This window comes from Phacochoerus africanus, chromosome 2 (assembly GCF_016906955.1).
Source record: "Phacochoerus africanus isolate WHEZ1 chromosome 2, ROS_Pafr_v1, whole genome shotgun sequence".
Taxonomy (NCBI): domain Eukaryota; kingdom Metazoa; phylum Chordata; class Mammalia; order Artiodactyla; family Suidae; genus Phacochoerus; species Phacochoerus africanus.
The window spans coordinates 220,527,083-220,550,165 of NC_062545.1; the positions used below are offsets into that span (position 1 = coordinate 220,527,083).

At 35.6% G+C, this 23,083-nt stretch overlaps 1 protein-coding gene across 4 annotated transcripts in view; it reads left to right on the top strand.

Annotated features, from left to right (window-relative positions):
• Positions 1–23,083, top strand: part of RFX3 (regulatory factor X3) — a 295,181-nt gene that overhangs the window by 46,083 nt on the left and 226,015 nt on the right. For 2 of the 4 annotated variants that reach the window (XM_047767697.1, XM_047767698.1), the window contains exon 3: positions 9,734–9,807. The exons of the other annotated variants lie outside the window; for them this stretch is intronic. In XM_047767697.1, the coding sequence (XP_047623653.1) occupies positions 9,734–9,807 (74 nt within the window). The remainder of the gene's footprint in view (positions 1–9,733; positions 9,808–23,083) is intronic. 4 annotated transcript variants of the gene reach the window in all.

Below are 23,083 nucleotides of genomic sequence, written 5' to 3' on the forward strand. Positions count from 1 at the left end.
AAAGTTCAATGTGACAAATGCATTATTTTCTTGGAATTTATGGTCAGTCAACTCTTAAAATTTTAATTAGCATGATTGTCTTAAATTCCCTTCTGGGCTATTCACCCCTATCCTTCCTGGCCCCCCCCCCCAGCTATCTTGAATAGTCTTATATCGCATTGAGTAACTAGTTAACATTTTATAACTGTAACCAATATTTATAAGTGCTGCCAGTGCCAGTCACTGGTGTTTGTACTTACCTATACTCAATCCTCATGTTATCTCTTTGAGTGGAGTAGCTACTACAAATCCATGATCTCTTATGTTTACTTGTGGATTTCAGAAGGCTCTGGAGATAGCCAGTTTCTCTTAAGTTTGTAACAAAAAAATCTGAGATGAGGTACTTAAGGATCTTTATTCCATTCTTTGAACATTCATTCATTTAGCTACAGAGGTGTTAATGTGAATGATTATGGGTTTCTGCCCTAGATCCACCTGCAGTGTTTTGTATGGTATTGCTTTCTAAAATTAAAAATCTTCTCAATCATGTGACATATCTGATCCAGCACTTTGAATAGAGGATTGCGAATTCATCTAATTATTCAATTTATAGATGAGAATATCTTCATCTGAAGACATCTCATCATAGACTGAGAATATTCAGTCAAAGATGTTAAATCAATTATCAAGGTTTGGATAGTATATTAAGATGTGAAATAAATTATTTAGCAGTGTGTGACCAGAAGTCTTATGCCAGAGCCTATACTCTTGAACCACAAGACTGTTTTGCTGTCCAGTTGCCAAGGCAAGATTGAGCTTAGTTGGCACTGGTATACGTGTCTTGAGTTGACATAATTACTGATCTTTACTAATAGGAGGAGGGTATATACCTAAATATCTGTAATGGAAGATAATCCCCTTATAATTTGTGGACTATTAAAGTTTTCTACATATTTTGGCTATAGATATTTCTGATCATAGAATTCCCCTAAGTATAATGGAGCCCAGGCACAAAGGTTTGTCCTGGGTTGAGGTAGAAAACTGTCTAGTTTCTCCATTGTCAGTCCTTATCATTTTATATTATCTTTATGTCACTAAGTGCTTGACATTTTCCAACAAATAATTATTTAATGCCTGCTATGCAGTAGGCTAGAAACACAATGTTGAGGAAGAAGATCATGTTCTCTTTCTCAAGCAGGGACACTTGTCATTGTGGATAGGACAGTCCCATGTTGTAGCTTGTTTTAGCAACTGTGGGCCATATATCCTTAGAACTACTTCCCCTCCCCAACCATTGTAACAACCAAAATGGCCCCAAAGCTTTCCAGAGTCATCAGGTGAGGGATGGTATCTTGGTCTCTCTTGATATTATTTAGACTGCACCTTGAGGATTTGTCCTACGCATTTGTCCATCACTCTCAGAGTTGAATGATTAATTTTAAGCCTTTCTTTTTCTAGAATCCTGGCTTCATGCAGGTAGAGCTGAGAGATCTATAAAGCAAATAACTAAACTGCCTACACTCTGGGTACAATGGCTAAACTGAAAAGCAGGATTAGTTGTGGATCATCTTACCAGTGGCTAATTGAGAATTCTCATTATACTGAAAAACAAGCATAAGTTAATAAACTCCCAAGTACTTTTTTTAGCTATAGAATCTAAGTCTCTAGGAGTTTAGATATGCAAATTATTTCTTAAAAACATATATAGCACATTTATGCTAAGTATATTTTATACCACCGAAATGTTTCTGCTTTGCTTTTATTTAAGGGAATATTTTAACAAAATTACAAATTTTAAATAACTTATAAATAGAAATAATTATGAAGAATTTGTGATTTGAATTTTTCACTTGAAAGGAAAAAATGAGTTTTCATTCAATATCTATATTGACTGCTTTTTAGTCAGTATTTTTGTTTGTTTGTTTGTTTTGTCTTTTTAGGGCCACACCTGTGGCATATGGAGGTTTTTAGGCTAGGAGTCAAATCAGAGCTATAGCTGCCAGGCTACGCCATAGCCACAGCATTTCAGGACTCGAGCTGAGTCTGCAGCCTACATCACAGCTCAGGGCAAAGCCGGATCCTAAACCTAGTAAGCCAGGTCAGGGACTGAACCCACATCCTCATGGGTACTAGTCATGTTCAGTAACCACTGAGCCATGATGAGAACTCCTTAATCAGTATTTTATATTGAACATAATAACATTTGGACATTTACAGAGCCTCAGGCTTATTATAGTTTACATTATTTTAAATGAAAATTATTGTATTATGGTTACAAAAATTAGACACTCGCAATGTAAAACATTCAGAAAATACAGAAAGACACAACAAAAGGAGTAAAAAGATTATCATTCTGCTCAAAGCTTACTATACCTCTGCTCATAAGATTACTGTCACATCTCAGAATTTCTCTCAGTGAGTGTGTTTGTGCTAATTCTGATATTTTTGGGTGTGCTTCTGATTACACATGTGCATGCTCTCTCTCCTTTACAAACAAAAAAACACATGCACTTTCTTTTAAAAATTGGGTCATACAGTTTATTTTTTAACTTTGCCACTTATCAGAGTTCCCGTCATGGCTCAGTGGTTAATGAATCCGACTAGGAACCATGAGGTTGCGGGTTCGATTCCTGGCCTTGCTCGGTGGGTTAAGGATCCAGTGTTGCTGTGAGCTGTGGTGTAGGTTGCAGACATGGCTCGGATCCTGCATTGCTGTGGCTCTCGCGTAGGCCGGCAGCTATAGCTCTGGTTCGACCCCTAGGCTGGGAACCTCCATATGCCGTGGGAGTGGCCCTAGAAAAGGCAAAAAGACCAAAAAAAAAAAAACAAAAACAAACTTTGCCACTTATCTTCTCATGATTGTAAATAATATCTTATTGACATTGTTTGAGTATATCAACTCAAGCAGCTCTCTAGCTAGACATTTAGGTATTGTATTCTGTATTTGGGTTTATGATTAATTATTGTAGGTACACTTTTGGGCAACATCCAGTTGTATTCTTGGTATGAGTTCTTAGGAATGGAATTGCTGGGTAGAAAGCGAGGTACATGTTGAGTGTTTTTATCAACTATCAAATTGCTCTCTAGTCCTGCCATTTTATACTTCTGTAAGTAACATTTTATTGTTTCATTTCTTTCTGTGTTCTCTGACACTAGACGTGATTATTCTTTGTAATTTGTTTTGTATTTTTTCCAGTCCGATAATTGAAAAAAAAAAATCTCACTTGCATTTGCATTTGCATTTCTTTGATAACTAATACCAAATTTTAAAGAAATGTATTAGCCATTTGTCCATTTATATCCTTAGCACATTTTCCTTTTGGGCAATGTCTCTCTTCCTTCTTCCTTCCTTCTTTTAAATTTAAAGATTTCTTTGAAATACAAGGATATGAACTTTTATGACTCTTACTCCATATATTTTACCATTTAAAATATTTCCTTTTTTGTTTTAGAAATATTTTAGTATGTAAATATGTCACTTTTTTTCAGTTGATAGTTCCACATTATCATATGACCATTATAACTCATGACTCAGTAGATGGATCAAAGATTAGAGTTTTTAAAAAATGAAGGTACTTTTCAGAGTGGAAACCATTTTGCAGATGAGAAAATTGATGAATTTCTCATGTTGATTAGGTATGTTTGCTGTAATTACAGTTTCAATGACTGCATAAAAAAATAAGGATTGGGATAGAGAGATATTTTGATGGAATTGAAAGACTTACTTTAAATCCAGATAGTTCTGGCTTTATTTTTATTTTATTTAGATGAAAAATGCTTATCAACTGTCTATTATACACTAAACATTCATTTTAATGTATAATCGTAGTCGTGTGACCATTGGCAAGTTACTTTAAGTAGTCAATTTTTGACTCAGGTAATTTATTTGTAAAAGAGGAATAATACCTACTTTGTTCAGTTATTGTAAGGGTTAGTTATAGTTTACATGAAGTATTTAGCAGCACCTGACATATATAATTAGATGACAGTAAGTCATAGTATTATTGTTTTTGTTCTTTATAGTAACGAAACATGATTTCAGCTTGCTACTATATATAATATTATTTCTGTGGTAGTAATTTAGCATATGGGGTAATTAACTATCATTGTTCTAATTTTATTAATAGACTGGAGCTTAGCTAGATTGACTATACTTAGGTCCCTGTCAGATAAATACTTATATTTGTATAGCATTTTTGTTTTCAGAACTCTTTCTCATTTTTTGTTTATTTTTTCTGTATACTCTTCCTATAGGATAAGCAGGGCCTGTGTAATTTTCCATTTTACAGTTGAGGAGTTCAGGCTTGGAGAGAATGATAGACTTGTCCAAGATCCCTTGGCTTACAAGTGATTAATCAGATTCATTTCCCTTCCACCTAAAATTAAGATTCTCACTGAACTTAGATTGACCTTCAGTATGGGAAAGAACAGAAAATAGATGGTCTTCATTTAGCAGCTAAAGCTGTTTTAGTTTCTTATGGTTACTCCCATTTCAGACATCTGAACATTGTCTTTAATGTTTAAGTAGCCTATTGTGTTGATGGTGGTTACAATGAACCACACCTGTGGGTATTCACACCCATGTGAAGTCCTTTTCTTTTCAATCTGGACTGGGCCTGTAGCTTATTTTAACAAACAGAATGCAACAGTTTGAAGTCTAAGCATAAGCCTTAAGAAGTCCAGGTAGCTTTTGCTTTTATGTTTTTGGAAGACCTAAAGCCATTATGTCAGAAATCTGGCTACTTTCCTGGAGAGATCATGTGGAAATGAGGCCTCATGGTGAGAGAGACTCTGAGATTATATGGAGACAGAACCCCAGTCACCCTAAACCTAGTATTCTAGCCAAGCCCCGTTCCTACCTGCCAGCCAAAAGCAATTGTATGAGTGACCACTAGTAAGATGAGCAGAATTGCATAGCTGAACCTAGCCCAGGTTTCATAATTATGAGCAAATAAAATGCTTTTTTTTTTTTTAGTAGTAAATTTTGGGGTGGTTTGTTATACAAGAGTAGAAAAGCAGAGAAGCATGGCAGTGTTCTTAAAAATCAAAGTTTTGCTAAAGGTTGTTTACCTTTCTTGCCCTATTTTGACAGTTTTGGTCTTTCTGTGGATTACCAATGTCAGACAGTGTTGAGGAGAGATAATAATTAACTCTTTTCCTTTCCAGAAGCCCATCTTACTATATCTTAAGTGCACAAATTTGGCTGGTACTTGGGTAAACCTGTGGTAAATGTAATCTCCCCATGCTGAGTCTCTTCAGAAATCTCAGGAGATAGTATTTCTTCCTATGTTGAAGATTGACTCCTCTTCTCTGTTGAATTTCCCATTTCTAGGCTTTTGTGGCTCTTTTAATCCCTATCAGAGTTGAATTGGAGTTGGCCTGTGTCAACCAAGTAAGACAAAATGGAATAGTCTTTCTTTCCCACTTGAACTTGTTTCTTTGGTCCAGATGGACTTGGGAGGCTTTTTGGAGCTGAGAGTAGAACTACGATGAGGAATCATCTTTATTTCTAATCATTCATGTGTTATTTAACTGGAAGGATATACTAAAGTGAGACCTTATGCAGTTTATCTTATTTTTCCCTCTCACAGATAAGTTTCTTCCTATTTAACTGTAAATAAATAATAAATTATTACATATTTTATAATTAAAAGTTAAAAATTTTTAATTTTCTAATTAAAACTCATAAAATTCTAAAACTTAAAAATTTACAAAATGTTTTACAAGTTTCTACTAGAAGTAAGAGTGATCTAAAAATTGACAAATATAATTTTAAAAAACATTTCATTATTTTATGGCTATACCATGGTATATGGAAATTCCAGGGCTGAGATTGAATCCAAGCTGCAGCTGTGACCAACACTGCAGTTGCAGCAACACTGAATCCTTTAACCCACTTCTCTGGGCTGGGGATTGAACCTGTTGCCTCCCCAGTACCTAAACTGCTGCAGTTAGTTCTTAACCCAGTGTACCATAGTGGGAACTCCCAATTTTGTTGTTAAAGTGCTTTTTTTTTTTGGTTTGAAAAAATAAAGATAGATTTAAAATACTGCAGAGCTTGATTGGCTTCCAGATTGCTGGAGCGAGATCCTCAGTGTACTCTCTCTCTAAAGCAACAGAAACATGCACCAAACAACTAAAATCAACTACTGCAGAATTCTGGAAATTGATCAAAGCCAGAGAATGCACTGAAAATCATCTGTCCAATAGAAATCTACTGAACCTTGGGAAGACAGTGGTGTCTAACTTGTGACCACTCCCATCTCCCCTCCTTTCCCAGCTTATGGTATAGCAAAAGCTGATAGCATTGCAGACAGTGGAGGTATCTGACCACTTTTGGAGATCCATTAAAAGCACCAGCCCTAGAGCATAGTTAAGAATTGTCTGAACTTGTATCTCCCTGGGAAAACTCATTTCTTATGGAATGGTTGGCTCTTGATTGGACTCAGAGCTCAGCTCAGTTTGGGGGAGTGGCTGGAAGGGCCTACTGCCAGGGATTTGCTGAAACAATAGCAGATATTGGTAACATCTCCACTCTTTAAGGCTGTGATTTCCATTGGGGCAAACAAGAGCCTGGCCATGAATTTAAAAGGAAATCTTGGAGGATTAGCTAACCATAGGGAACTTTGAAAAGTCCCTACATATTCTTCGATATCTCAGAGATTGCTGATGTGCAAGATTATGCATATGCCCAAGAAAGACCTGGGAAAGGAGATCACCACCCGTGCAAGCAGAAAGTGAAAACTAGGGCTGTCTTCTAAAAGTCCTAAAGTTTGAAGATATGTGTTTAAAAAAAATCTAGACGAATACTCAGTGGGCATGAAATACAAGGAATGCAGAATTAGTTCATGAAAGTGCTAAACAAATAAGCAGCTCCAAGGAAAAGAACAAAATTAGTGATAAAAAAAAATCTTATAGGTCAGTGTGAAGGATTCTCATACCAGAATTATTAAACAATGTTATCCAAAAGCTCTTGTTTTCAACACAAAAATTATTAGACATGCAAGAAATAGGAAAGTATGCTACATACACAAGAAAAAAGTCAAAATACATGCATGCATACATACATACATACCACTAGCCAACGCAAAAGTGTTGGAGCTTAGATTTGGGCTTAAAAGACAAGGACCTTGTCAGCTGTTATAAATATATTTAAAGAACTAAATGAAACCATGTCTAAAGAATTAAAGGAAAGTACTAACTTGGTATCCTACCAAAGAGAGTATCGTTAAGCATAGAAATTACTTTAAAAGAACCATATAGAAATTTTGCAGTTTAAAAGCATGATAACTAAAATGAAGAGTTTACTGGAAGGGCTCAATAACAGATATGAGTTGGTAGAAGAAAGTATTAGTCAACTTGAAGGAGCTTGATAGAGATTACCCAATATGAGGAGTAGAAAGAAAATGAAAATGAACAGAGCTTTGAGACGTGTGGAAAAACCACAAAGTAAGTATACTGACATATACATAATGGGAGTCCCAGAAGGAGAAGAGCAAACTCCCTTCAAAAGACGTAAAGAATATTAAAAGATATAATGACAGAAAACTTCCCAAACTTCCTAAAAAACTGTCTCCCTAGACAGTTCTTTGCAATGGGATAAAATTCAGTTTGAAAGCTAAAGGACACATCATTTTGGTTTTTTTTGTCTTTTATAGGGCTGCTCCCATGGCATATGGAGGTTCCCAGGCTAGGGGTCCAATTGGAGCTGTGGCTGCCAGCCTATGCCAGAGCCACAGCAACGTGGGAACTCCAAGGAACTCCAAGGACACATCATTTTGATGAGAGATTGTTACTTATAAAGTACTTGTTTCCAAGGATGATACAAAACTTCCAAAAGTAAATTAATTTACACAATAAAGAAAGTCAGGGAGGTCCTGTGGTGGCTCAGTTGTTAATGAACCTGACTAGCATCCATGAGGATGCGGCTTCGATCCCTGGCCTTGCTTAGTGGTTTAAGAATCTGGCATTGCTGTAAGCTGTGGTGTAGGTCGCAGACATGGCTCGGATCCTGTGTTATTGTGGCTGCTGTGTAGGCTGGCAGCTACAGCTCTGATGCAACCCCTAGCCTGGGAACCTCTATATGCTGTGGGCACAGCCCTAAAAAGACAAAAGACAAAAAAAAAAAAAAAGAAAGTCAGTGTACTCCAAGTAGAAGAAATCCATCATAGTCAAATTTAGAAATAATCAAATTCATGAAAGTAAAAGCCAAAGAGAAAACTTGAAAGTAGCAAGAGAAAAATAATTTGTCATATAGCAGGAATCCCCAGTAAGATGAATATCTGACTTCTTATCAGGAAACTATGGACACTGGAGAACATTTTCAGTGCGTTGAAGGAAAAAGACTGTGAACCAGGAGTTTTGTAGCTAGCTAAACTCTCTTTTAAAGATGAAGGAGAAATCGAGACATTTACAAATGAACAAAAACAATTTGTCAGTGGCAAACCTGCCCTATGAGAAATATTAAAGGAAATCCTTCAAGTTGAAGCAAAAGAATACTAGAGAGTAAACTCAAATCCACATGAAGAAACAGAGCAGTGGAGAAGGTAACCACATAGGTATTATGAAAGACATATATATATATATATATATATATATATATAAGCATTTTTCTTTGTAATTAAATTTCTCATGTTTTAAAAGACAATTGCATAAAGCAATAATAATACAATTGTATTGATGGGTCTTTAGCCTAGAGATATAGTCTGTTTGACAATAATAGTAAAGGGTAAAGGGTAAGGCAAGCGAATAGGCATGTTGGAGCAGAGTTTTTAATTATTACTGAAATTCAGTTAGTATTAATCCAAGCTAGAATGTTTTAAATTGAAATGCTAATTGTAATTTCCAGAACAACCACTAAGAAAATGACTGAAAAAATTATAGTGAAAGAAACAAGGGAATGAAAAGGTATACTAGAAAATACCTATTTTACACAGAAGGGAGAAAATGAGAAGATATTACAGAGCTCAGATATACTCTTAAGAAGTGGAAGTTTTAGTGTGTAATTTCCATGTAAAATAATATGTTTATGTGAGCTTTAAGTAAATGTTATTGTTAGAGAATATTGGTCAATGGATCCTCTTGGGGCTTAGTTTTATGATACTAGCAGATATTTATCAATAGATTTTAAAAATATGGTAAAAGAAAAATGCATCAAAGTGAAGTCAATATGAAAAGATTCTTTTAATCCTGTGTTCTTAAAATGTAGCTTTGTTTCACTGGAGATGAAACAGCAATATAATGGAAATGAGAGATACTCTTTATTTTGTTTCTGAAAGTTTGCATATGAAAAATTTAGTTCTTCCCTTTCCTTTAAATATGGAGAAGAAAAGATGAGAAAAATGCTTTGGAGAAAAGAGGAGATCATGGGAAAAAGGCATCTGCAGATAAATGAACACATGAAGGGGCTGTCAAAAAGAGAAATGTTCTGGACAGAGTATTTCAGAAGTCTTGAGAAGTATTTCTGCCTGCATTTTCCATATATTGTTGATTTGGTTCTTCAGGAGTGCCCAGCCCAAATGAATACGTGATCTCATAATGAGGATCATTTGTTGCAGTTTAAAGCTGCCACTTTATAATGTCTTTCATATGCCTTTGGAAAGTAAAATCTGTCTAGCTTTATAGTGTGAGAAGATTTAATTCTATCAAACAATATATATGTAGTTTCCTTATTATAGGAAAAGTGATTAAATTGAGTTTTCTTATTACTGATTTAAACTATCATTTAAAAATGCAATTCTCAATCTGTTTTCAGTCCCAGCACAGTTGAAGAATATAGCACAGTTGCATCAGTAATGATGGCTCACTCATCTGGGAGCATCTCTCTGGGTGAGAATAAGTAATATTTTAAAAGTCCTCCAAGTAATTCTGATATGGCATACTTCCTTTCCATTATAAGTAACAAATTTAAGTCATAGATTCCTAGAATTTTGTGATTAGTGTTATTAGGAGATTATAATGATTAAAATGGAATCTACTCTTGTGAGATTATTTTGTTTCTTGAACAAGTTATAGTGAACTTTATGTATAACCTTACCAGAGTCTTGAATATTATAAGGTACAATATTGTAAAGCACAGTAGTATTAACTCTGTGCCCATTGTTGTGTCAAACAGACCTCTAGAATTTTTTCAGCTTGCAAAACTTAAACGTTACATCCATGAAGAATCATCCTTTTCCCCTTCCCTTCAGTCTCTAGTAACCACCATTTTCCTTTCTGTTTCCAAGGCTTTTACTATTTTGGATAACTCATAAAAGTGGAATCATGTAGTATTTGTGTTTTTGTGACTGTCTTACTTCACTTAGCATAATGTCCTCAAGGTTTATCCATATTGTTGCATGTGACAGGACAGCCTTCTTTTTAAAGGCAGAATAATGTTCCATTGTACCGGCATACCTTATTTTTATTGCACTTCACTTTATTGTGCTTCTCAAGTATTGCATTTTTTTTTTCTTTACAAATTGAAGGTTTGTGGCAACCCTGAATCAAGCAAGTTATTGGTGCCATTTTTTCAACAGTATTTGCTCACTATTTGTGTCACAGTTTGGTTATTCTCCCAATATTTCAAGATTTTTAATTATTATTGTGTTTGTTATGGTCACTTGTTCTTACTGCAAAAGGTTATGACTTGCTGAATGCTCAGATGGTGATTAGCTCTTTTAAGCAATAAAGCACTTTTTAATTAGGGTATATGCATTTTTAGACATAGTGCTATCACACACTTAATGGACTACAAAAATATAGTGTAAATGTAACTTTTATATGCATTAGAAAACCAAAAATTCATTTGACTCACTTTATTACAGTGGTCTGAAACTAAACCCAGACTATCTCCCAGTTCTTTATTTATATATTGACAGACATTTATTGCTTTCACTTCTTGGCTATTATGAATAATGCTGCCTTGAAGATGGGTGTAAAATATCTTTTCAAGATCCTGTTTTCAGTTCTTTTGGATATATACTTAGAGGTGGGATTGCTGGATTATTTGGTAATTCTGTTTTTAATTTTTAAGCAATCTCCATACAATTTTTTTCATACTATTTTCATAAGAATTGCATTATTTTACATTTCCCCCAACAGTGCACAAGGGTTCCAATTTCTCTACATCTTCATCAACACTTGTTTATTTTCTGTTTTTTTTTTTTTTTTTTTGGTTTCATAGTGGCCACCCTAACAATTCCTAGGTTTTTAACTCCCTGCTAACATTTTAGGTCTTTATTTCTAAATCGCTTTCTAAAGAAACAGAATAGTTATTTAGGAGATTTCCTATAATTATTACAAATCTCTACACTGTTCCCTGACTTCAAATACTAGAATACCAACGGGGGCTAGTGTCCTAAACATTTCAGATTGAGCGTATAAAACTGGACATTTGAATTCCTTCATACTTTAACATAAATGGTCCTCTTTACTTTTGGAATTCATATGATATATTACACATCCTCACCTTATAAGGCAGCAATAAGATGTTTTTGTCTCTACTTCCAGGTTCTAAAGCTTGCTTTAATGGCATAATTATAATGGTCCTATAATATATAATGTATATATAATATTATAATGTATATATAACATTATAACATATATAACATTACTGGATGTCTTGTCTTCTCTTGTTTCCAAGCAGTCCATAATTGTCTCATCTTTGGATGCATTACTTCAGTGTATACTTAATATGCTGCTTTGAATCTCTCTCAACATAGTTTTCTTCATTTCACTTTCCCTGCTGCATCTGCTTGTGAATCTTTCTGTCATCCATTTTCAACAGATTTCTTGCCTAAGTGGGGTTGTGTTGCCAACAAATTTGCTTCAGTGCTGGTAGACCAGCTCTCTTCCAGTGCCCTATATTTGATAATCTAGCCATTTAATAGTACAGCTTATGGATATTGAAGACAGCAGATATAATACTTATAATCCATCTAGTCCTCACAGTTGACTAAGTTTGGGCATTTTCTCTTCTGCATACATTTAGATTGATTGGGAACCCAGTGTTTTTTCTAACTTGTCTTTGACACTTCCAAAGATCATACTGCAATGTTGTAAGGCTGGGGGGAAAAAAACACTTTGAATTTGGGGGGCAGATTTATATTTAAGTCTTGACTCGGCTGCTTGACTACATTTAGAGATGTTTCTTATCCTCTCTGAGTCAGAAATCTCACATGTAAATTGCAGATAGTGATACATAACCTTTTATTTTAAAGCCTTCATTGATATCATAGCTTATGTTTTTAGGAAGTTTTTTTTAGCTGATTCTGTCATGTTAGAATTTTCCTCTTACAAGTAATGAATGTAAAGGGGTTTTTTAGACTTCAGTACTACTGTTACAGCCCCTATCTGACAGGAGATCTGTTCTGATGAGTTTGGTTCTCATAGTTTGTCTATTAATTGAAAACACCAGTTAAAATAGATCATAAAGAAGTTCCCGTCCTGACTCAATGGTAACGAACCCTGACTAGTATCCATGAGGAGGTGGATTCGATACCTGGCCTTTCCCAGTGGGTTAAGGATCCGGGGTTGCCATGAGCTGTGGTGTAGGTCACTGATTCGGCTTGGATTTGGCACTGTGCTGGCTGGCTGTGGCTAGGCCAGCAGCTACAGCTCCAATTCGACCCCTAGTCTGGGAACTTCCATACACACATGTGGCCCTAAAAAGACAAAAACAGGTCATAAAAGATAATGTATTCATCCCGTTAACTTTTTAACTCAAAACACATAGCCTGTCTTTTGGTTAGGACCAAGGCCTTTCCCTACAGTATGGGTTTGCTGACTGGAACAAAAAGTCTCCCTTAAATCTACATTCATTCATTTATTTATGTATGTATTTATTTATTTACTTATTTGTTTGCTTGCCTTTTAGGGCTGCACCTGCAGCATATGGAAGTTCCCAGGGTAAGGGTCAAGTCAGAGCTACAGCTGCCCAGCTTATGCCTCAGCCACAGCAGTGCTGGATCCGAGCCGCATCTGCAACCTGCACCACAGCTTATGGCAGTGCTGGATCCTCAGCTCATTGAGCGAGGCCAAGGATTGAACCCACATCCTCAAGGATACCCTACACCATAGTCAGGTTTGTTACCACTGAGCCACAGCAGGAACTCTTTACATTTACAGCAAATCATTTCCAGTTTACAGTTTGCTTATCTAATGCAGATTAAAACTTTAGAGAATAGAGAGGAAGTGTTTTTCAGCAGCATCAGCATTTCATGGGAATTTCTTAGCATGCAAGTTCTTTGATGTTATCCTATCCCTACTGAATCAGAAACTAAGGAGGTGGACTCTGCAGTTTTTTCACATGGCCTCCATGTTAGTTTAAGAACCACTATTCTATATTTTATGGTTACTCCCAGTTTTTGTATTTCTTTTTCCTTTGCCTATTTCAACAGCAGTATTTTACAGTGACTTGCCTTTATCAAGTCTTTCAAAGATTTTGATTTAGTTTCTAAAGATCCATGAGCTTTCATTGTTTATCTAATATTAAATTAGCTGGGTACAGTGACAATAAAACTCCCCTAATTGGCAGATACTACTGATTTTGGGAGAACATACGTTTAGCATTTTGGAGCTGAACTGTGAAGGGCACACTAGAGAGTAATCTATGTGCTGGGATTTTTTTAGCATGCCATGGGCATCTATCTATAGGGTTGAAGAGGAAATGGAGAATGTGGGCTCGTATAGCAAATTGAGTAAATTAAATTTGGTCAAGAGAGTTTCTCATATGTATTTTTCTATTTAAGCGTATAGATTTCTGTGATTATCTACCTTTATAGCCCTTAATTCAATACTTATGTTTAAACTTCACTCCTTTGATCTGTAAGTAGTCTTCTTGGTTAGAACCTGGAGTTTGAAATTTGTTTTTAAGAACTCCTAGATCTCTTAGCTTGATGTGGAGAAAGCAGAGAACCCATCTAGTGGTTCACATGGAAGACGTGTGCCTATTCTTGTTGACACTAAACAGGAAATTGCATAGTAGCTGATACTTGAAGTAGAAAACAGATGGAAATGTTGTTTCCTAACCTAACTGTAGCTTTTGCTCCAACTTATAGTGGCTACTTTAATTTGGGAGAAAGCACTCATTATGTGATGATAATTCAATTCAACACATCAGGATGGTCATTCCTGCCAAACTACAGGTGAAATATTTGTCCACCATTGAGATACAAAGGGTTTACATAAGTCAGTCAGGAATCTGGCTTGTTGAGCTGAAAATAGTGCCCTTTGGCAACATTCTGGATGGAGTTTCTATTGAGCTGCTTTTCTAAAAGGTATGTTTTAATTATTTGTATATTTTTAACCACATTGCCAATCTCACAAAAGGAAAGAGCCTAAATAGCTGGTCTAGATCAACTCTGGATCATCTTGTTACTGAAATAGTTGGGTCATAGAACTGCTATGAAACATCATTAGAAACCTACCTGATACAAAGGAAATAACTATTATATAAAAAAAACATCAGGGAGTTCCCATTGTATTGCAGTGGATATGAATCCAACTAGTACCCATGAGGATGTGGGTTTGATCCCTGGCTCGCTCAGTGGGTTGAGGATTGGGCGTTGCTATGAGTTGTGGTGTAGGTCGCAAATGTGGCTCGGATCTGGTGTTGCTGTGACTATGGCATGGGCTCCGATTTGACCCTATTCTGGGAACTTCCACATGTGGCGAGTGTGGCCCTAAAAAGCAAAAATAAATAAATGAATAAATTGTAAAAATCAGGATGTTGCAACAGCTGTCCTCTAGAACAGTAGTACCGGTCTCATGAAAGTTGTGCAGGTGTATATTTGATATTTGGTTAGTATTCATTCTTGAGTGACACAGTGACCAGATCATTCCACTAAGAAAGTCATAACTGCTATAAGTCTGATTATAAAAATAAGTAAAATGCTTAAGGTAGACTGAAGTTTTGTTAGAGGTAGGGTCTAAATCCATATCCATATTTGATATGCATAGCATAAATTGTGAGTTTGTACTTAAATTCCACTTTGTTGTCTGGGGAGGTTTATAAAAGTAATGAAACTTTAGTTTCATGCCAAACTAAAGAGAACAAAAATTAACAGTAATTATTTAATAAGTTTTGAATGGTAACTGTAGACTAGCGATATATAAATGTTACATCATTTTTTTCATTATAAATATTCCTCTAGAACATTATTATCTAGGTTTTATAGATGTGAAAATGGATTAAGGAAACTGGTGACTTGTCCAAGGTCATTTAACTAGTGGGTAGTGGAGCTAGGATTTGAACTGTGGTCTGTTTAACACCAAAGTCCATGCTTTCGAATACTGCTTTGCACCTTAATATTCGGTGCTGTAATATTCCTGGCCTGCTTTCAAAAACTTCTCTCTTCCTGTCAATTCCAGAGATAACATTCAATAACTTGACAACAGTGACCTTTCTAAACAAATATAGAATGTTACAGAACCAGATGGCCCAAGATTATATTTTATTTTTCTGGCTCAAAATAAATTGCCTGCTGTAGGACTGATAAAGTCCAAAAAAGACCCTCTGTGTCCCAGGACTTCATCAGGCCACATGGCCAGCCAGTGCCCTTTATCATGAGCCAGTCATGAGTAGAGAGCCTTATGTCTTTATACTATAATTTAAATTACAGCCTAATGAAAGGGCAAGAAGCTGCTTTACTGAGTGAGATCATTCTGGCCTTCAATAATGGCAGTGCATTTGGGGTAGAACAATTCTGAGGAACTAAAGGCAGTACTACTGTCTGTCTATTAAATGGGTGTAAGCAAGAAGAACGTTGAGTTATAATTTAACAAACTCCTAAATTAGCCATCTCTTTTTCTGTGGGGATTCAAGTAGGATTTTTCTAGTATTAGAAAACTTTTGCTTTATTGTTCAAAATCTGGGTGGAAATCTTTTTGATGGCCATAGACACATATCTTTGGAAAATAAATTCTATATTGGAAATATACATTATTATTTCCCACCCAAGCATAAACATAATGCCTTCATGAGCACAGTTAGATTTAGTAGATTTTGGTTTAGAGAGATAAGGTTGCAAAAGATAAGCATAGAAATGTTTCAAAGACATATTGAAGGCAACTTGTAATTGATGGTAAAAATTAATAGTGACAAAAAGAAACACTGGACTTAGAGTCAGGAGTCCTATGTTTGAAACTTTTCCAATACTCTGAAGGATCCTTAAGCAAGTGGTTTAAATTCTCTGAGTCTCAGTTTTCTCATTTGTAAAGTGAGGCCAAAATAATAAATATTACCTGCCTTGTTTAATTACAGGGTTGTTCTGAGGACCGAATGAGGGGGCATTGACAAAATTATGGTGATGTACAAATGAATGCTGTTATTATGGTAGCATCTAGTACACAGGGAAAGTGTCCTGAGTTGTAAGGCATACCTGCTTTTGGAATTGCTGTGTTATTTAGTATTTTGATGATTTAGGCCAAGTCACCGCAATCTTGAGCTTTATTTCTCTCACCTAAATAAGATAATAATCTCTCCCAGAGTTGTGAGAATTATGTTAGCTGTAGATGCTATTTTTAAATTTTTATAAAATAGTGATCATCTGGGAATTATAATGTCGTCTTGAACAGATTTTGGAAAGTTGGGAAAGAAATAACCAGAGGCTTCTAATCTGTTCCCAAATATTTTAGCAAGATAAATAATCCAAAGAATACTAGAATGTTAGTGCTAGAAGGACCCTTGAAGGTCACCTGTCTTATCCTCCTCATTTTAAGACAGGATTGCCTCCTAATCATATTTTTGTCATTTCTGCCATGTATTATGTGCATATAACACTGTCACCAGCATCATCAATAGTAAAGGATGGCAATTGTTACTCAATCTTGATAGATACAGATTTTTAAAAGTGCAGAGTCAGAGAAGAATTCTGCTTGGAGGTAGTATCGTGTTGTGAAAAGAACCTGGGTTTTGTTGTTGGAAGTTAAGATGGTATCTTGATCCTTTCAGTTACTAGTTTGGAGACAGTGGGACATTCACTTAGTGTTTGGTGTAGTGTAGCTCCTTAACTATCCTATTTCTTTAGCTGTCACGTAGGTATAGACATATTATACCTTAGCCATTTCCACATGTGATTCTCTGGATTTGAAATGAATTTACTTTTTATGCTATTTATATTAATGATTCTTTTTTGTTGTTTTGTTTTTAACTCAGTGAATTTTATTACATTTATAGTATATTAATGGTTCTTGACCGTTTCTCCCTTGTCTCATGCAAATACAATAGATTCTTTCTATTGTGTTGGAAAGGTGGAGTTGGAACAAAGCAGAATCTTGGAACTGTGGGTTAGGTGTAGTTAGAAAAGACTTCTCTTTAAGGCTGGTTTAGGGACTTAAACATAGAGCTATTCTGTTAAGCCATTTTTTTGTCAGCTTTTTTCCTTACATGATTGCATTTAAATTTATATGTGTTGGTTTTGCTTATATTAGAGTTTACATGTATTTGGAAAATTCATTAGAAAGTTAATGGGCAGTGTTTTAATATGAAATTTTAAAATACTATTAAGTGTTTTCCTGTGAGAAGAGCTCTTCAAAAGAAAGTGCAAGAAAATAATATTTTATCACTGAAGAACAAGTGCAGAGAATGTTTATGTTTATAATCAAGAATAGTGACTTTAGTATACTTTTTAGAGCACACCATTAAGAGATTCCATAGTTTATATTTTCATGATAGTAAGTTTGGTATTTTTTTATTAAGAATATTTTCATTCTTACTTGATATCCTAGAGATATAAAGTTTATACTTAGGGAGTTACCATTGTGGCACAGTGAAATAAATCAACTAGTACCCATGAGGGTTCGATCCTTGGCCTCATCAGTGGGTCATGTATCTGGCATTGCCATGAGTTGTAGCATAGGTCGCAGATGTGGCTTGGATCCTGCGTTGTTGTGAATGTGGTGTGGCCAAGTTGCTGTAGCTCTGATTTGACCCCTAGCCTGGGAACTTCCATATGCCACGGGTGTGGCCCTAAAAACCAAAAAAAAGAAAAAAGAAAAAAGAAAAAAAAGTCGATACTTAAATTTGAAAAAGGAAAATTCAAACTCAATTAGCTAAATTCTAAATTCTAAAGGGAATAGACTGAAAAATGGAAAATTGGTAGATGAAGAGAATGATATGCAAATGTAGAAGCTGGAGGTGATTCAGTGAATTTTCTGCCATTTATCAGCATTTCAACTTGGGAACATATTTTTCTTTCTTGCTTTTTTTTTTAATAAATGGCTAAAATTTCTCCTTTGATCATCTGTAACATAACTTCGTTGTAGCCGTTAGTCTGTGGTGTTTCAGTTGAATTTTTTTAATCGAATTTATGTGGAGAGGCTTTATATCTGTCTAAATTTTGGCCACACTAATTAGAGAATGGGTATTACAAAAATTGGCAGTTTTTTGAAATATTAAAAGGGATACAAATGTGGAGTCTTAACATTTTTCAGGTTGTTTTTACATTGTCTTTTAGAATGTTTAAGATTTTGTAATGTGATAGGTTTTTTTGCAAAAAGAAAACAGTTGGGCAAAAATTGGAGAAATGTTTTCAGTTGTCCAAAGCTAATGTTAACCTAAATAGGTCTAGGTCTTCATGGTTGACAGCTGCAGATAATTAGCTTTTTCTTTCTTAACAAAGAAAGCAAATGGAGCTGCAAGACATTCATTGCCTTTTCTGTCACCATCATAATAATGTATGTATTTAACTTCTGCAGTTCCTTAAATTGATTTAGTGCTAAGCTGCCTACATTACATATAATAGGAGTGACAAGTGAAAGCTGCAGCACATATTTGCGTGGCAAAAGGGAGCAGTGATTGACAGCAAAGTTCCTCTCTACAAGAAATAGCAGTGTTGTGAAGCTCAAAAAGGGCCAGATACATAATTCTTAAAATTGTAGAGCAGATTCATGAAATGAATTTTAAAAAGTGATTGTCACTTGAGGTATTTGAGTGTCTGTGTTCTTGACTGTGGGTGAGGGGCACAGACGGACAGAGTATCACCTGACTGCTAAATATGAGGAAATTCACTTTAAGCATATTTGTAATTTAAGATTTATACTTCCAAATTATAGATCAAATTATGATTCTGTATTCAGCAACTGAAAATTTCTTTCACCTGTAACTGATTCACCTTATTTGAAGAAGTCAAATAATGCATCTATTTAAATGAGGATTTTAAGATTGTAAATTGAACTATTCTTCAGTGAAAATATCTGTTTTCACATGTTTCTAAAGCTGGAGGTATCATTTCTGGAAAAGTAATCTTAAAATGCTTTGTGGTTTCTTTTGGCCAGAGAGTGGTTAAGTGTGATATCTTTCAAAATACTCAAGGTATCTTACAGTTTCTTTGTTTGTATAACACATGCCCAGAAGCTGTGGTTGGAAAGACACTAGGTGATTGCTGTTGAATAAGGCTCTGTGATGAGCCTAGAGTGCTGGGCTTCATACTATGCTGTGAAAATGCTTTTTGTTTTGGTGGCAATTCTTTGTGCGTCTTTCAGGTGGGTGAAGGGAAGGGGAGCTCTACATGTCTTTGTATATTGGCAGCCTCTACTGAACATTACAAAGGGCACCATTGATTTTTCAGTTCTTTCCGCTCTAGGTTGCATGTGATTTTATTTGGGCTCAGCTCTTACTAATAACTGTTATCCTTTGTTTTTTTAGTACTGGTTTATCTGTTAGATCTTGAGTTATAGTTACTAAAGAGCTACTAGTCCAGTGTTGTCATCTGTATACCAATATTATAAAGAATGGAGTTCTTTAGAATCTTGTAAGAAGTTATAAAGATAACCCAGTCCTGAGAAATAATTTCCATCTAAGAGGTAAAATAGATTTTATCTTTTTGTAGATTTTGAAATACTTTACTAGTTGCATGTCTTTGATTAGGGATTTATTTGTTATTGGCAAATAACTGATCCAATGAAAAAAAGCCTTGACTCAATAGTAGATTTAATTAAACAGATGTTCATTAATTCTTTAGATTTAGGTATACCAACTATATTAGAGGTTTCTAGAAAGTGGGCACAAACTCTTAGTGGGCTTTATGAGTATGTTAACTCTGGGGATTGGTGGACGGTCTAGACTGTTAAGTATAGACAGTTATAAGTATCTGTAAATAAAGTATCCAATGACAGGAAACCCTGGGTTTTTTCTTATTTTAGTGGTAGAGACTTGAATGATGCTGGACCTAATATCTTTATGTTTGGAGAATAATTTGACCATACTAGTTGATTTCTTCAACAAAATAGATCTGTTTGTGGACATTTCAGTTTTATGAGTGGCTCTACTGTTCTCCTAGTCTCTTGGCATTTTCAAATAGGATACCTAGTTGAGTCTTTTTATACAGTCTCATAGATACAGACCTCCTTGCTTCCACGTTCTTTGCCTCTAATCTATATGTTAACATGGCCATATGCATTTGGGCAAAATCCTGTTTTTTATCACATCTTGCTTTTTATTTTTAAAACTTTTTTTTTTTTTTGGTCTTTTTGCTATTTCTTTGGCCGCTCCCGCGGCATATGGAGATTCCCAGGCTAGGGGTCGAATCGGAGCTGTAGCCACCGGCCTACACCAGAGCCACAGCAACGCCGGGATCCGAGCCGCGTCTGCAACCTATACCACAGCTCATGGCAACGCCGGATCGATCGTTAACCCACCGAGCAAGGGCAGGGACCGAACCTCATGGTTCCTAGTCGGATTCGTTAACCACTGCGCCACGACGGGAACTCCCCTAAAACATTTTTTAACTCGTTCTTTCTTTTTTGGCCGCCCCAAGGCATACGGAGTTCCGGGGCAAGGGATCAGATTCAAGCTATAGTTTCGACCTTTGCTACAGCTGGAGCAATGCTGGATCCTTTAAGCCACTGTGCCTGGCAGGGGATTGAACCTGTGTCCTTGGTGCTTCAGAGACACTGACAGTCCTGTTGTGTGTGCCACAGCAGGAATGCAACATCATGCTTTTAAGAAAAATACTGTTTTTTTGAGAAAAGGACCTGCAAGGTATAGAGAATGGAGCAAGGAGAGAGCACTGGGCTAGGAGTAGCAAGAGCCGGGTATGTGAAATTGCCGTGAGCTCTGTGGAACTCTTAACTTTCATTGCTACAGAGTAAAAAGACCAAATTCCTAAGACTGGAATTTCTTTTCCCAATAGCTCCATTTCTGTGCTATGCCTGACATATCATAGGTACTCAATAAATGTTACTTGGATAAGTGAACCCTGTTTTTCTGACCTTATCTTGTACTTCTCTCTAATCTTTCATTTCAGCAAAGTAGCCTCTACTTTCTCCATCAAAAATGTCGTTTACATAGTCACATCTATGTCAATCTTATGTTCACTCCTCTTTTTCAAACCCATTGTTGAGGGATAATCAAATACCTTATATCCCATCCTAGTTCACTTTTCTTTCCTTTTCTACACAAGCAGTGTTCCTATCTTTATCACTCATAACTCTGTTTTGGCATATATAGTGTCTTGGGTTTTTTTTTTTTTTTTTTTTTTTTTAGGGCCAAATGTGTGGCATATGGAAGTTTCCAGGCTAGGGGTTGAATCGGAGCTGCAGCTGCTGGCCTATGCCACAGCCACAGCAACGCAGGATCCAACCTGTATCTGAAACCTACACCACAGCTCATGGCAACGCTGGACACTTAACCCACTGAGCAAGGCTAGGGATCAAACCTGAATCATTATGGTTACTAGTCAGGTTCATTATTCCTGAGCCACAATGGGAACAACTAGTGTCTTATTATTAATCAAAGTGTCCTGTATGTATGCCTTCTTCCCAGATGTACTATAAGCTCCTGAGGTAAAGGTATATTAGCTTTGATTTTGTAATTTATCTTTAAGAATATTTTAATATGGTTGTAATATATCCACATTGACTATAGATGAGTAATGGTTTGTATTGTATTTGCCAGGAGATAAAGTTTAGGACAAGGATTGGCAGGTTTTTAGAAATGATCTACTAAGATGCTGTCAGACCATTGATACTCTTATTTATAGGGTTAAGACTTCAGCTTTTAAGGGCTTTGGGAAGGTTCCCCTCTGGGGGAAAAAAATGACCTACATGTTATTAGTCTTTTATTTTAATAAGCATCCTTTAAAATATAGGTACCTTAATTAGTAAGCAGATCTTCATACACTAATACAGTTTCTTTGCAAATATAAATGAAGTGAAAAGGGCATAGAAATCATAGGGATGATAGAGTGACTTTTCCACTGATAATCTTTTGGGGTTTTTTTTTTAGCATTTGCATTTTACACATTCAAAAATTGCAGCATTTCTTGGATAAGTAAGTTACCAGACACTCTCATCAATATATGTCTTCAGCATATATTGGATTGTTTTCATTTTTTAAATTGGCTTTATTGAGGTATAATTTACATATAATTCACCAGTTATACAATTGTACAATTTGATGACTTTTTTTATATATAATGATTTTTATTTTTTTCCATTTTAGTTAGTGTATACAGTCATCTGCCACTGTCACCTCAAGATGTAGAACATTTCCGTCACCCCCAAAATGTATCCTTTTACCCCATCCTCTAGCCCCTGGCAACTATAGCTGTGCTCTATATCATTATTATCTTGCCTTTTCTAGAATGGAATATTGCAGTATGTAGTTTTTGTACCTGGCCTTTTTTTAGATTGTTCCTGTGCATGTATCATGTAGTTTGTTCCTTCTTATTGCTAAGTCATGGTTCTTTGTAAGGCTATGCCACAGTTTATCTTGTTTACTAGTTGTTGGGTGTTTGGAGTGCTTCTAGATTTTTGGCTGTCATAAATGAAACTGTTATATGTTTGGTACAAGTATTTGTATAAGCATATGTTTTTATTTCACTTGTAAATGAGTAGGAGAAAGATTGCTAGGTCATAGGATATGTAAGTATTTTAACTTTGTAACTGCCAAACTGTTTCCCAAAGTGGCTGTAACCATTTACATCTCCACTGGTAGTGTGTGAGTTCAATTTATCTGCATCCTTGCTAATGCATGGTATTGAGAGTTTTTAATTTTAGCTCTAGTTCTAGTGAGTGTGTAGTGGTTATTCATCGTAGTTTTAATTTGTATTGCTTTAAAATGACTAATGATGTGGAGCATCTTTGCACTTACTTATTGGTCATTTGCATATCCTCTTTTGTA